Source organism: Lacerta agilis, chromosome 15 (assembly GCF_009819535.1).
Source record: "Lacerta agilis isolate rLacAgi1 chromosome 15, rLacAgi1.pri, whole genome shotgun sequence".
NCBI lineage: Eukaryota > Metazoa > Chordata > Lepidosauria > Squamata > Lacertidae > Lacerta > Lacerta agilis.
In genome coordinates, this window is record NC_046326.1 from 18,822,172 (window position 1) to 18,836,343 (window position 14,172).

The following is a 14,172-nucleotide window of genomic DNA, read 5'->3' on the forward strand; positions in this document are numbered from 1 at the left end:
CACAATGCCTTTCCGATCTAAGAGTGTCTCATCTCCCCCACCTCCAAACTCATCAGTGCATGTTTATAATGGTGTATAAAATCTTAAATGCTTATTATAAAGATTCTTCATTTTGACTGCTGTTGGGTGAAACCAACATCATTTGCTATTTCAGACCCTCTGAATTTATTCATGCTGATACCTTGCACATATTAAAAAATAGTTGTTTTTGTCAAAATAACTTGAGTTGCTTTGCTTTTTATAGCAACACATTAGAACTAGAAAAATAAGCTTTGTGCACTGGTACCACAACGTAGGACAGAACAATGGCATTCTGTTCACTATTCCCCAGATATGGGGTGATAGCAGGCAATTGGAGGTCAAGAGGCTGATAAAACAGCTCCAGCAGGATGTTACACTGTGAGAAGGAAGGTAAGATGTGACCATTAAGGATAAGGAAAGAGGGGAAAGGTCCAAAACCCTTTACTCTAACCAGCCTGTGTGCCTTGAGTTTACAATGGCCCACTTTAAGAAAAAGGAGGGAATGATGAATTATCTACACTACAAACTTAGTAGTTTTATACAGTGGTACCTCTGGTTACGTACTTAATTCGTTCCGGAGGTCCGTTCTTAACCTGAAACCGTTCTTAACCTGAAGCACCACTTTAGCTAATGGGGCATCCCGCTGCCGCCGCTGCCCAATTTCTGTTCTCATCCTGAAGCAAAGTTCTTAACCTGAAGCATTATTTCTGGGTTAGTGGAGTCTGTAACCTGAAGTGTCTGTAACCTGAAGCATCTGTAACCCAAGGTACCACTTTAGGTACTTTAATAGTCATGGTTTCCCCAGAGGCATGGTGGGAATTTCAGTGGGAAATTGGTGAGGATGCAAAGAAGCCACTAATGTATAGCCCCAGTCCTCCTTACAAGGTCTGCGTAAGAGGGAATCAATGTTTGGTTTATGGTGTACTCTACCTCTTGACAGCCTAAGATGCGGGGCAGAGGTAACTACTACAAAGTTCTTTCTACAGTGTGCATCTTTGCAGCCCCTAAGCTGTAGAATGAGCTATGCCAGCTTTCCAGCAAACCACTGAAACCCTTCTGCCTTCAATCATAGAAGGCATGTGGATCTGGAGGAGGGAGTTACATGAAAGCCAAGCCACATCTGACTAGTTACACCATGGATGGGACATCTCTGACCCTTCAGGTGCTGCTGGTCTCCCATCAACCCCTGCCAGCAGCAATAACACCAGGAGAGAAGCTTGGTGAACCAAGATCCCAGCAGCCTCTTCCCATTATGCTGAGAAACCACTTCTCTTGTTAAGTAAGAACAGGAACTCTCTCTCCATGTGCTCTCATTCCCTGACTGGTAGCGAGATATATATTTTTTCCAGCAAGAGTTTGCAAAACCAAAGGGCATGCAGCTTGGACACACACCAGCAAAGCTGACAACCAGTTTAGCAGAAGGAATAGGATATGGCATTAAGCCTACTCTCGCAGGGCATGGGATGCTTATAACCTCCATTTGACCACAAAACACCTAGCAGAGGCAACTTACTTTAAATCTCACCGTGGCTTGTGTTTGGATAGTTGTCTCTGAACCCCAGTAGATCCTATTTGAACCTAGGGCTGCCACATGCCCTGCGCTGTTCTCCACTTGGCCTTTGGAGCTGATGGCACATCTTGTATGCCACCATCTGATCAACCTTGCAAGTAAGTGGGTACATACGAAACACAGGTTGGCAACCTGAGGAGTGTCTGATCTCCTTCATTGTTTATTGCAATTAAATGTTAGGTATTGGCCATCAAAAATAGATTTTAGTTTTTTTAAAAAAAAATCTAAGGGGACCCAAGGTCAGTTCCGTTCTATGCAGACTCCAATAGTAGCTCTCTTGTGAGTTAAGGTACTGTATTGTCACAAACAAACTCAAGTTTAAACCTGGGCTGGACAAACGAGCCTTGGGCTGGGAGCTTCTCATTTCCTGACCAGTTTCTGACCTACATGAAACTGAAAGAAGCCCCCTGCAGGTAACTGAGGTTTGCAGCATCTGGATCATAGAGCTGTTGCCCAGACTACTTTTGTTCCAAGGGGGCAGCACTTGGAGACCAATCTCTCAGAATGTCAGTGCCCCTGCCCCGCCCCGCAAAAAGCACTGACTGTGTTGGTCCCTTTCCCCTAGTCCTCATCAGAACTGTCCTCTGAATTCTCATCAGCAGCCACTTTCCAGTTCTTCCTCTTACTGCGCTTCTCCTGCACCCTTTCAGCACACCGTTCTGAGAGAGATACGTGGCGTTTCCGCCTCTTTTTCTTCGGCTGCTTCTCCTGCTTTTTGTCTGGCTCACTGTCCTCAGAACTGCTGGAGGGGCAGCTGCTGGCCTTGCTGGAGTCATTGTCTTGCCCTGAGGAAGAAGAGGGGGCTGCCTTTGCAGAGCTCTTCTTGGCCTTTTTGTGACGCTTCCGCTTTCTCTTGCCAGCACCTTTCTCCGACGAGTCAGACTCCTGGGAAGAATCTGCCATGGCATTTGGCTGCTCCTGTTTCTTCTTCTTCTGCTTCTTATGAGATTTCTTTTTCCGCTTTTTCTTGTGTGACTTTTTGGCTTTTTTCCTTTTGGGCAACTCAAGGGAAGACCGCGTGCCAGGCTGAGACTTCCTTTTTCCGTTCACAGAGTTTTGTTCATCTCGCTCTCTGTCACTGCAATACAGCCAAGAGGACAAAAGCTTAAGGCATGATATTGAAGAATAATCAACAATGTTCTAAAGTGGAGGTGGCTTGACCTTTTTCGCTCTAAGGATGCGTTTTCATCCTTGGCCAACCTACCACAAGGGCTGTGTGCTAACTGGGGGGTATGGTTACCCATGCATAGAACACAGTCTGGGATACAGAAGTCCATGCATTTAAGGAGGATTTCTGCAGGAACTAAATTTCACCTGGAATAAGAGGTATAACCCTGAAAATACACACCTTACTTGTTTTGTAATGGAAATAAAGAACCATCTCAGTTTGGACAGTTTAGTTTTTGCATTTTATTTAAAATGAAAAATTATACAAAAAAAACCATGTCCACAAGGCTCATGTGCACACCACGTCTCTTTCTCTAGAATAGCCGTAATGTCAATCAGCACCTGCTTTTAAAGTGGGAAGAAGACTCCAGCTCCCATCAGCCCCAGCCTGCAGAGCTGATTTGTCAGGGATTATGGAAATTGGAGTCGAACACAGGTTCCCCACCACCACTGGTTTAAACTAACCAGAGTTCCTTGCTATATCCAAACTTGGGAGAACCAGCTCCAAACACACACTACGGTTTCATCCTGGCTTGTATGAACAAACCAGAGTTTAAACTAACCAGAGTTTTCTTAAGTTTGGATGTAATGGGAGTTCAGCTTAGTTTAGAAGCAGAAGTTTCTGAAATCCTCACATCTGTGCTAGAGGGAAGGAAGGAACATGCATTTGAGGTTTGTAAGGCAACATTAAGCCAGAGATTAGTGTGAAGGTCTAAAAAGGTCAAACATACTTCCCCCCCCCCCCCCCACACACACCCTTTTTACAAGCAACCTTATTGGCTTTACCTGTCTGTATCGAATTCTTCTGGATACAGCTCTTTGTAGCCACTGTGGCCCCACCTGCAAGAGAACACCATGCTGTCTTAAGAGGTTCACAAACATACAAGCTATGCAACCACAGAGCAAAGCAACACAGGCAGCAAAAATCACATGATGCAACCTTTGTTGGACTGCACCACTTCCAGCTGCAGGCCATGGAATAGAGGGAATTGTACCCTTTAGTGCTGCAGTGCCTCAATCTACAATGTGCTTTGCAGATTCAAAAGAGAAGAGAAATTGTCACTGTAAGATATTCCTCCAACTTTAGGATTCCCCCAGTTGGCAGGAGGCCTAAAATATGTCCTCCCTCATAACCTTGCCTCACCCCTGTCAAACAAAATCTAGAAAGCAAAATGTCTTGGGGGAAGAGGCCTGTCACCTGAACTCATTTTTTCTTGGGAAAGCACCACATGCACGAATGGACCTCTTATCAACGACATCGGTAAACGTTCAGACCTGTCTGGCATGTTTGCTTCACATTCATAGAGCTTCTTGTTCCAGTAGCGGGCATGCCGGAGGTCGTCCTCTGTCTCTACTGACACAGGAGCCAAATTCCTCGCCTTCCAATTGGCCTGCTGGGTCTCTTCATCAAACCCATCGCTACGCATCCGGCTGCTGCAGACGAAAGAGAGTAGCCTTTGTACATTTCAAAAGGTAAAAAGGCAAGTCATGAAAAAAGGCTAAAAAGGTCCTTCAGAAGTTCAGGAGCTCCCCAAACAATATGGGAAGCTGCCTGATACTGAGTTCACCCCGTTGGTCCATCTAATTCAGTATTGTCTACTTTGACTGGGAGCAGTTCTCCAGGGTTTCAGACATGACTTTTTTCCAGCGCTACCTGGTGATGCCATGGATTGAACCAGAGACGACCTGCATGCAAATCATGTATTCTATGGTATGCCCCTCAGTTTCTTAGGCTGGTTGCCCTATAAATACTTAGCTGGGTTTGGGTTTGTCAGGGTGCATTGAGAGAAATGTCTCACTAGTGGTAAGTTTCCCGGAGACAGTGCTGCAGTAAAGAAAGTGTCACGTTTGCATTTCTTGGTACAGAAAGTATTGATCTGATGTGTGGAGATCTTTCCTATTCTAATTAATTCAAGAGGGTTCTGGAAGCTTCTCTGTGTGATACAAACTGGTGCAAGCTAGAAGTTCTAGCTGACAAATAAGTTTCTATTCTGCCTAGAAACAAGCAGAGGTTTTATGATGTTTGGGTTATTCCTTCAGGGAAGCGGAGTACAGCTGACTTAAACTGGTTCTGTTATCTCTTTCTGTCAACGTCATGCTGACTATAATAATAAGGCCAGAAGGAGCCTGGGTTTCACTTTCTATCTCTCTTTCCTTCTGGTGTGGTGTTCTGTATATAGTATGCTTAGTGTTAAGGTTTTCCTCTTATTATGTTATTGTAAGTTTAAGCTAAGTCTGCTGCAACTGGATTTCTTATGGACAGTGCCAATCCTGAATGTACTGGATTTTTGACCATTATGCTCATTTGCCTTCAGTAGCAGTAAAGCTCTGCTGGATGAAATATTAATTACTTCTGGTCTATTTTGGGGGAATCCTGCAACATGTTTTAAGTTTTTACACTGCTAACTACACATTAGAATCTGCTCTGGATCAATATGAGTAGAATTCTTGACAGAAAGATGGTACACTTTCTCCCTAATATGAAGTTCATAAAGGATATTCCTTGGCTAGATAGCTCAGTTGGTTAGAGTGTGGCGCTGATAACACCAAGGTTGCAGGTTCAATCCCCGTATGAGACAGCTGCTCTTCATTCCAGGGGGTTGAATTAGATGATCCTCAGAGTCCCTTCCAACTCTACAATACTATGATTCTAAAACTGGCCAATCTTTGCTAAGATAGAACTTCCCTGCTGTCCTTCCTTGGCACTAACTCCTTCAATCACAGATGGGGAACCTGCGGCCCTCCAGATGTTGTTAGACTCCATCTCCCACCAGTTCCAGGCAGCCAGGCCAATGGACAGGGACAATAGAAATGGTAATCCAACAACAATCTGAAAGGGGCCACAAATAACCCATTCCTGCTTTATAAGCTCTGGTTTTAAGAGAAGCCCCCCCCTCCTTCTCTATGGTTCTGCTGGGGTTAGGCTGCCAGACCTTTCCCTTCCTGCCATATCATCAGCTGGTGGGGGACAGGAAGGGGAGGGTGCAGATAAGCTTCTCCTGACTCCCAAACCTTGACTAAAATAAGCACAGACTTCTGATCCGGGTAAGGAGCCATAAAGTAGTTGGTGGTGGTGGTGGAAGATTGCTGCAGCAGATGCAGCACTGGCAACACTGCAAAGCAGAAACGCCACTTGTTGCCACTTTCAAGTCCCACCTGGAACAATCAGGAAGCAGTCTCTTTTCCTTGCCCCACTGAATGTCTTTGTTCTGCTTTTCCATTTCCCGAATTTTCCACATTTCCGACTCTTCTTGAATCTAAGGTACATAAAGAAATATATCAGTTTAAGAAAGTACCCGCCAAAGTGCTGCATTTCTACAGGAATGACCCCATTGGTAGAATGGAGGAACTAACGGCAATGCACCCACCATCCCCCACAACACCCCACTAGGCTCTTATTGTCAGGTCAGAGGAGCAGTCTTGTCACCCACTGCCAGCTTTTTCTGTCCCCTCTCCCCACAGAAACAACATTAGGGAAAAATAAGATTGAGCTGTGTCTGTTGTTATTTAAATTTGTATACTGCCCTGTACCCGCAGGTCTCACGGTGGTTCACAGAACTAGCACAGTTTCTAGGGCTAGCATAGCTTAATTGCTGTTTTTAGTGGCACTTCAGGAACTGCGAAGCCTACATATCCTTTTTGAAGGCCCTGGATCCTACCAAGAGTTGGAGCTCTGACATCAGTTGGATCAGGGCCACAGAAGCTGCTGCAGTGAAATGCAGGGGGGATATGACACTAGCCCTCCCTCCACCCTCAATTATGGAGCTAGGATAGATCCTACATCCCCAGAGATGTTTTCGGGTACAAAACACACTTTTCAATACCTTGTTATGTGCATCAGTGTGACGGATGACATTTCGCAGGAGGACTTTCCCCAATGGGACACGGGACATCCTTTATCCTTTAGCATAAAAGAAGGCAATAAACAAAACACAGTATAAGCAATAAAAACACAGTATAAGCAATAAACGGCAAGTATATAACATACCTTCTCAAAACTCTGAAAACCTGCTCAATGGCTGTTTATAACAGAACCTCATCACAGACATGGCAACTGCTGATGTCGTTAAGAGTGATTGCAGGGAGGCTTTTTTCCCTTATGCAGAACCTTCTGGGGGCCTCATCCCAGTCATGGACCAGGTCAGAGGCAAAGATGAGCAAAGCAATGAATGTGACTGTGAATTTTGTACAAGAGGCTACATTTCACCCACATAAAACCCATGCATTTATATGCACACCCTTCTTCCTTCAGGATACATTTCAGCCAGGGAAGAGCACTCAAGGACTGGGTGGAGCAGTGCCTGGCCTAAGGAGAGGCTGGAGGGGTACATCTGGTCCCCAGGTCCCCACACTTTGAATAAAGACACATTTCTCTTCCCTAGGAACCCCTTAAAGGTAAAGGTAAAGGGACCCCTGACCATTAGGTCCAGTCGCGGATGACTCTGGGTTGCGGCGCTCATCTCGCTATATTGGCCCAGGGAGCTGGCGTACAGCTTCTGGGTCATGTGGCCAGCATGACTAAGCCGCTTCTGGCGAACCAGAGCAGCGCACGGAAACGCCATTTACCTTCCCGCTGGAGCGGTACCTATTTATCTACTTGCACTTTGACGTGCTTTCGAACTGCTAGGTTGGCAGGAGCTGGGACCGAGCAACGGGAGCTCACTCTGTCGTGGGGATTCGAACTCCTTATACCAATGTAAATTCTCAAACTCACAGGAACCTACTTGTGTCAAATGCAACAGCTAGTAGTTTGGAGGTAGGGGGTGGAGAGAAGGGTGGCTATATATTTAGAATAATAAATTGCGTGTTTGATAACAAAATGCAAATAAGAGCAAGGGTTATGAAGCTGGTTCTTTGAATGCATTGCATGGCATTTTTTTTAGCAAGGGGCCACTGGGGATGACCAATCTCCTCACATGCTTTGAGAGCACTTCTGTTCTCTGAAATGCTCCTGGGTATTCCAGACAACTTGATGCAAATCATTTACCCAATTCTAGAGTCATACCCATAAATCAGAAATGCAGAATAGCTCCCATTATCTTTGACCACAGCCCAAGCTGAATATTAGATTATTCAGGACACAATAAATATTTTTATACACAGCACATAATTAAACCAGGAAATTCATTGCCTCAAGAGACACAACGACCATAAACTTGGATGGCTATAAAGAGGAATTAGACAAATTTATGAAGGATCAAAATACAAATAATGCCTACTGGTCGTGATGAATATACTGTATAGCAGTGTTTTTCAACCTTTTTTGGGCAAAGGCACACTTGTTTCATGAAAAAAATCACGAGGCACACCACCATTAGAAAATGTTAAAAAATTTAACTCTGTGCCTATATTGACTATATATAAAGTAATTCTCTTGAATTTTTCAATTTTTCCCACGGCACACCAGGCAACATCTCGCGGCACACTAGTGTGCCGCGGAACAGTGGTTGAAAAACACTGCTGTATAGTGTATATGAATAGCAGCTGCTAGGATTCACAAATGAGACATTCGGGCTTCCCAAGGCCCTTTGGTTGGTCACTATGAGAACAAGATCCCCTTATGTTCTTATGAGTATTAAGAAGTTTTGGAGGCCCCACCAGTTCCCCAACCCATGCCAAAAACAGCACCCAAGATTTTTAACAGCTGCAGAGATTTTTCACCCATGATTTGCAACTGCAAAAGAAATGGGCCATCATTATTCCAGATTAATGATTATTACAGATCAACTAACTAGCCCAAAGAAGGATCTGATTCTGAGGTCGTGCAGGGTGCAGCTGCTGCGATTTTCTTCCAAGTCGACGCTGCTTCCCCAGCTCTGCTAATGGGCGGTTGCAAGGCGGGCACGGTGCGCTGCCCAGCCCAGGCATCATTCAATAGGCCCGGGTTCAAATTCCCGCTCAGGCAGCACAAAGCTCATCTTGGGCCAGGCATCGTGTCCGAACCTGACCTACCTCTCGGGGTTGTTGCGAGGGCAAAATAGGATGAGCGGAGGGAGAGAGAGGGAGCCACGAATGTCCCCCCCCCCCAAGACCTGGATAGGAATATAATAGAGCGAGCATCCCCCTCACCGACAAAACAAAATAAAAAAATTCTTTCCAGTAGCACCTTAGAGACCAACTAAGTTTGTTATTGGTATGAGGTTTCGTGTGCATGCACACTTCTTCAGATACTCCTCACCGACAGTTAGCGAGCCTTGCCAGTCCACGAGTCACACGTTCCTTCGCCACCCGAGTCCAGACCTTTCCCTCCTAAGGAAACCGCTTATTTATTCCTCCCCCCCCCCCCGCTTCCTTCCGGGGACCTCGACCACGCAAGCGGCAGACTCCCGAGCTGATGATTCGTCAGGCCTCGGAACCCGGAATGCGTGGGGCGAGAAGAGCCGGGGAAAGAGAGAGAACGCCTCGCTTCCGCTTCCGGCGGAGGCCACTTTCTTCTTCCGGCGGTTGCTAAGGAGACGGCTTGGGTCTTCGCGGCGCGCGGACCAGCTGGGTAGGTGGCTTGAGTCTCAGCGCAAAAAAAAAAAACGCAACACCAAAAATGATTTGTACATTATTAGCTCTCTTGTAGTTGATATTTCTCTGGCACCCTTCTTTTTACACGTGTAAGATGCCTTCCCCTCCCAGTCTTCGGCTTGCAAGTAAGCCCCATTGAAGTCAGCGGTAGTTACTCTTGAGTAGTCACGGACACGAATCAGGGCCGCTCGTTCATTTTTCTCCTGGATTGGATAGCGGGGAAACAAGTGCGTGTTTGTCACCTGAAACAGGCACCCAATAATATTTATACCAATCCTGTGTATGTTCTGCTGTGAAGTCAGCGCCCGATTTAAATTGAATTCTCAGGTCGTTGGATATGGGATTGCAGCCTTATGAGAGCAAAAATTTGCATGTCTGCTCAGGAAAATGTTCCGTTGTGTTGTGTAATATTTATTCCTCAGGGTAAGTGGAAGTCTTAGCCTTTTTATACTGCTTTTCGAAGTTTCAATCCTGGGCATGTCTATTCAGAAGCAAGTCAGATTGAGTTTGGGAGATGTATGCTGAATCAAGGCCTCATGGGCACTATCCCAGCCACCCTTATATTTAATGAAATGGTTTTGTGTGCAGTTTTTAGCTTTGCAGATTTTACTACTGAGTTTTTATTGCTTTGCATTTTGGAACTTGCCCTGCAAAGGTATGTGGTATAAATATTTAAAATAAAACTAACAGCCCTACAAAGTAGGCCAGTATAATTCCCCCTTATGACGGGGTGCAGAGAAAGAACAGGTTTGCTTAAAGCCATTTACAGAACAATCCATGAATGTTGTTTACTCAGATGTTGTTCTTCTGTGTTTGATGTGCTTCGATTCCAAGGCATGTTTGGATAGGATTGCACTTTTAGGAAGCCCATAGCATAGAGTATCTAAACTTGGGACTTCCCTTTTTAGCTACTTTGTCACATCTTCTTTAAACAGGAGCAGCTTTGTTCATCACATTGGTTTGGAAAAGCTGCACCTGTTGCATTCATGCCTGCCAAGCAACTGTTTTAAAGTAGCTTTCCCCAAACTAGTGTCCTCCTGATGCCTTGGATTGCAAATCCCATCTGCCCCAGCCTTCCTGTAGCCCCAAATCTCTGGAGAGCCCTGTGTTTGAGCAAGAGAGATATCCTGCCATCACACAAGGCAGCAAGGCAAGTCCTGTAGGACTAGCTCATTGATTTTTCCAATTCTTTAGAGAAGTAATGGAGGCTAGTGTTGAAAGAGGGGTTTTTAGGAACTCTCCAAGGACAGCCACAATGAATCATTTCCCCCCCGTATAGATTTTACCACTGTCAGAGAAGAGCTTCACAGTTCTGTTCCCACAGTCTTCTCCGACTCTCTTCTTGTGTTGCTGCAGCCACCCACTGTTGAAGAGACAATCATGGAGGCTCTTTGTAAATCTGAGGATATGCTGGCAAAAGCGAACCAACTCTGGACAATGCTCGATGACATGGCTGAGAGCAATCCTGAAAGTTACCACCGGTTCATGCAGCAGCAACTCAAAGACGCAAAGCAACATTATGCTCCTGCAGAACCATACATGTGCCTGAAGACCTGCATCTTGGTATGTTGCAAGACACCTGCACAGCAAGAAGGAAGCTCAGACATCAAAATTTGCCTCCATTTTTGCCAAACCTTTACTTAACTAGCCAGGCAGATAAAATAGGCATGTGTGCACTTGATTTGCATTCTATATTTGTTCTATTGCTTCTTCCTAACTATTTCTTATTTATTTAGAATAGAAAACAAGATGGATGGAAGGTAACAGGTGCAATTATCTCATCAGTTAATCCAAAAACACTGGACCGTATCCAAGACCAGAAATAGAGGATGCAAACCAGAGTTTGACCGTGTTCCTATTCTAGTTCATGCCTGCATGATGTAGTCAATAAACTATCCTCCTTTATTAATTAACTGGTTTTGGATTCTTTTTCCAGGATCCTACTGAAAAATCATTGTTCGTTAACCTCTGCAGGTGGAATCAGGTTCCAGCACCCCAATCGCCATCTGACCCAGTGCCATTGAGGGCTGGCAAAATGGAGGAGGTATCTGAGAAATCAGGTCAGCTTTGCTCCTTGCAGAAGGTTTAGCTTGCTGTGTAGCACAGTACTCATTTCTATAGGTCTATTTTAGCCCCTTATATCCCAGCCCATTTTTTCTCTCCAAATAGGTGGGGTGAAGATGACAGGAATGTACATTATAAACCAGGGGTCCCCAAACTAAGGTCCGCGGGCCGGATATGGCCCGAGCAAGTCAATTATCCGGCCCATGGCGACCCCCGCCACCCACTCTTACTGGCATGGCTGCCCACCTCTGGGTCGGCGGAGCGCCGGAAATAGCTTGTGCGCATGCGCAGGTGTCACTTCCAGGTCGGAGGAGGCCCATGTGCACAAGCTATTTCCGGTGCTTCGCCGACCTGGAAGTGCGCCAAAATAGCGTTGCGCACATGTATGGGCGCATGCTTCCCCATCCTCTATGCGATCAGCGCCGGAGGAACCGGCCCGAGGCCAGGTAAATTTGCTGACCCGTTATAAACCAATGAGCCTTAGCTGAAAGAGTAGGAAAGTAACAGCCAAAAGAGCAAAATTAAGTGTAATCTCACAATTTGACAATGGTTTTTTTAAAAAAAAACAACAACAAAAGTTTATAACCTTCATATCTGGCTATACCCCCATTGTATTCTACAATATAATGTACCGTTATATGATAAAACAGTAATTAGACTATTTTTTCTTCTAGAGTTTTATACTGTCCTTGATATTGCATACAACCAATCTGTTATTGAGAAGGGAAAGGATGACCCAACAATGAAGGACCAATTGATCCGTCTATCACTTAAGTATATTGAGGAGCATTACAACATCATTCTGTCAAACTCCTATACTATTACAAAATTTAAACTGAAGGGAAGCCTGGCAAGGATGAGACAGAGCTTAAGGAGAGAGCAAACACCAGTGGCTTTGTCCCAGAAGACCTTGCAGAAAGGCAAGTACCCTCCCAAGTCATTACCAGGAGTGAAACATGATGGGGTATGATGAAACTTCTCACACCACTCTTTAGGATGCAAGTTATAACCCACATTAAGAGGCACTTGCAGAAGCGTGCTTGGTTTCAGCATGCCTCGGTATATTCTTGTTTTATGAATTTAAGATGAATAGGACCTGAAATATTTTATCAATTGTAAAATGAAGAGATTAAAAAACTCTTGAGTACACTAAATGGAATCTTCCCCTTATAGGAGTTTTTATGTAAGTATTTATACAAACTGCAGCTGAGAGGCAATTCCTTTTTCTTTAATATAGGAGGAAATTGCTTTTCTAAGATGTCTGCTATGACAGTTGCATGCATCATCTAAAAGAAAAATGTGGTTCTTGCTTCAGAACTATTGTGCTTGCCCAAATTTTATTGGCAAACTCTTCAATCAGGTCAAGAGCAAACTGGGGTTAACTGGATTCTTGATTTAACCCAGAAAGAGGCTAATCTTAAGCTTATTATGCCAGCAAACATCCCATTGTCTACTAGGTAGGACATATAACTGATAATTCTGTAACTATGTGATCCATTAAAGTATTTTTTAAATTCCCATGTCTAAAAATCACCTTGGATAGAAGTGACACTTGACCAACTGAGAAACATCATAACAAAGGAAGACAGCAGTGACCTTACTCTGCTAATGGAGAACATGGTGCCCTCTAAAACATGCCTCATTGAAGAGATTTCCACTACAGAGCAGCCAGAGGAATTGTGCACCCCAGCCTATGAAGTCACCATCATAAAGGATACGAATGAGAAGCCTCTGAAGATTGAACTGAAAGTTGAATTGCCAGAGGTACACTGTGTCTCTGAGTGTGACCTAAGCGTTTCTGAGGTAAGTTAGTCATGAATTACACTCAACTCTGGCTGCCCTTCGGACAGCCCTGTGTCCATCTGGCATGCCTCACCTGTAGCAATCACATGTACTTCATTTACAAAGAAACTTCTTTTTCGATTTTAGGATGATGTATTGATTGAATGCCCTGCAAAGTATAAATTACACTTGGATCTTCCACACTCTGTGAATGAAGAAGCAACAACAGCAGCATTTCACAGCCGGAAAAGAGTCTTACTTATCACAATGCCTGTGTCTGAAAAGAAGTGATGTTAGCAGATTCGATACGGCAGGTGGGCTTGGGTTTAAGTAATGCCCACTCAGCACTTCCAAACACTTTACGAAGGTTAATATTAAAGTCTGCTGGCTGCTTGCCTGCATTTCACACCTCTGATCATTAGAGCAGGCATCACAGCTGCCCTTTGGACAGATGCAGAGCTGAGTAATGTTAACTGAAGATGACATGTTTCTAAGTACAGAACTGAAACTCAACTCTAATGGAGAATGTTCCAATGTTTACTTTAAATGTTTTTCTTATCAGTCATGGAGTTTCTACTGTATTGTGCAAACTGTATTGGCTCAACAGCTACATGAAAATCTTATAAAAGCAATTGTAAAGTTTAAATTTTCATTGATCCCTCAATTAACAAACAATAAAAGGTACACATTCTACCACTTCCAGTGGTGTCTGGGTTTGAACTGTGTCCCAACACCTATTCACAAGAACTCAGCTCAAGGGTGCAAACTTAAATACAGTACAAGTTTTTCCCTGGCTCTATTGAAAGACCATGTGGTTGATAGGAGATACATTTTGAACACAGGACAAACACAGCTTACCAGTTGTAGATTTCTTGAATCTAAAAGGTTAGATTACTCTTTGTAACTGAAGCAGGAGTTCCTGGTTCAAAGGCTGTCCATACTGTTTCTCAGCTACAGCAGTGGCAAATATACTAGAAATTGTATGGAATTGTAGAATTGGAAGGGGCCACAAGGGCCATCTATTCCAATTCCCTGCAATGCAGGAATCTTTCACC

At 44.4% G+C, this 14,172-nt stretch overlaps 2 protein-coding genes across 2 annotated transcripts; one reads left to right on the plus strand and one right to left on the minus strand.

Annotated features, from left to right (window-relative positions):
* Nucleotides 1–1,713: 1,713 nt before the first annotated feature.
* Nucleotides 1,714–9,142, minus strand: NKAPD1 (NKAP domain containing 1). The gene is made up of 6 exons (XM_033171778.1): nt 8,937–9,142; nt 6,583–6,659; nt 5,915–6,015; nt 4,034–4,192; nt 3,545–3,598; nt 1,714–2,669 (listed from the first exon to the last, which is right to left on the minus strand). The coding sequence occupies exons 2-6, from the start codon at nt 6,649–6,651 to the stop codon at nt 2,153–2,155; spliced, it is 900 nt and encodes a 299-aa protein (XP_033027669.1). The 5' UTR covers nt 6,652–6,659; nt 8,937–9,142; the 3' UTR covers nt 1,714–2,152.
* Nucleotides 9,143–9,223: 81 nt separating this feature from the next.
* PIH1D2 (PIH1 domain containing 2) lies at nt 9,224–13,815 on the plus strand. Its single transcript, XM_033171777.1, has 6 exons — nt 9,224–9,248; nt 10,628–10,834; nt 11,208–11,331; nt 12,010–12,255; nt 12,879–13,138; nt 13,265–13,815. Exons 2-6 carry the CDS (start codon nt 10,652–10,654, stop codon nt 13,406–13,408), a joined length of 957 nt encoding a protein of 318 aa, XP_033027668.1. The 5' UTR covers nt 9,224–9,248; nt 10,628–10,651; the 3' UTR covers nt 13,409–13,815.
* The last annotated feature ends 357 nt before the right edge of the window (nt 13,816–14,172 follow it).

Coding starts and splice junctions, on each gene's coding strand:
- NKAPD1 (XM_033171778.1), bottom strand. CDS start 6,651: ATGTCCCGTGTCCCATTGGGGAAAGTCCTCCTGCGAAATGTCATCCGT. Junction 4,193..5,914: donor CTGCTTCCTGATTGTTCCAG/GTGGGACTTGAA, acceptor TTTCGTCTGCAG/CAGCCGGATGCGTAGCGATG. Junction 3,599..4,033: donor GAAGCAAACATGCCAGACAG/GTCTGAACGTTT, acceptor GTTCTCTTGCAG/GTGGGGCCACAGTGGCTACA.
- PIH1D2 (XM_033171777.1), top strand. CDS start 10,652: ATGGAGGCTCTTTGTAAATCTGAGGATATGCTGGCAAAAGCGAACCAA. Junction 11,332..12,009: donor GGAGGTATCTGAGAAATCAG/GTCAGCTTTGCT, acceptor TTTTTCTTCTAG/AGTTTTATACTGTCCTTGAT. Junction 12,256..12,878: donor CCAGAAGACCTTGCAGAAAG/GCAAGTACCCTC, acceptor CACCTTGGATAG/AAGTGACACTTGACCAACTG.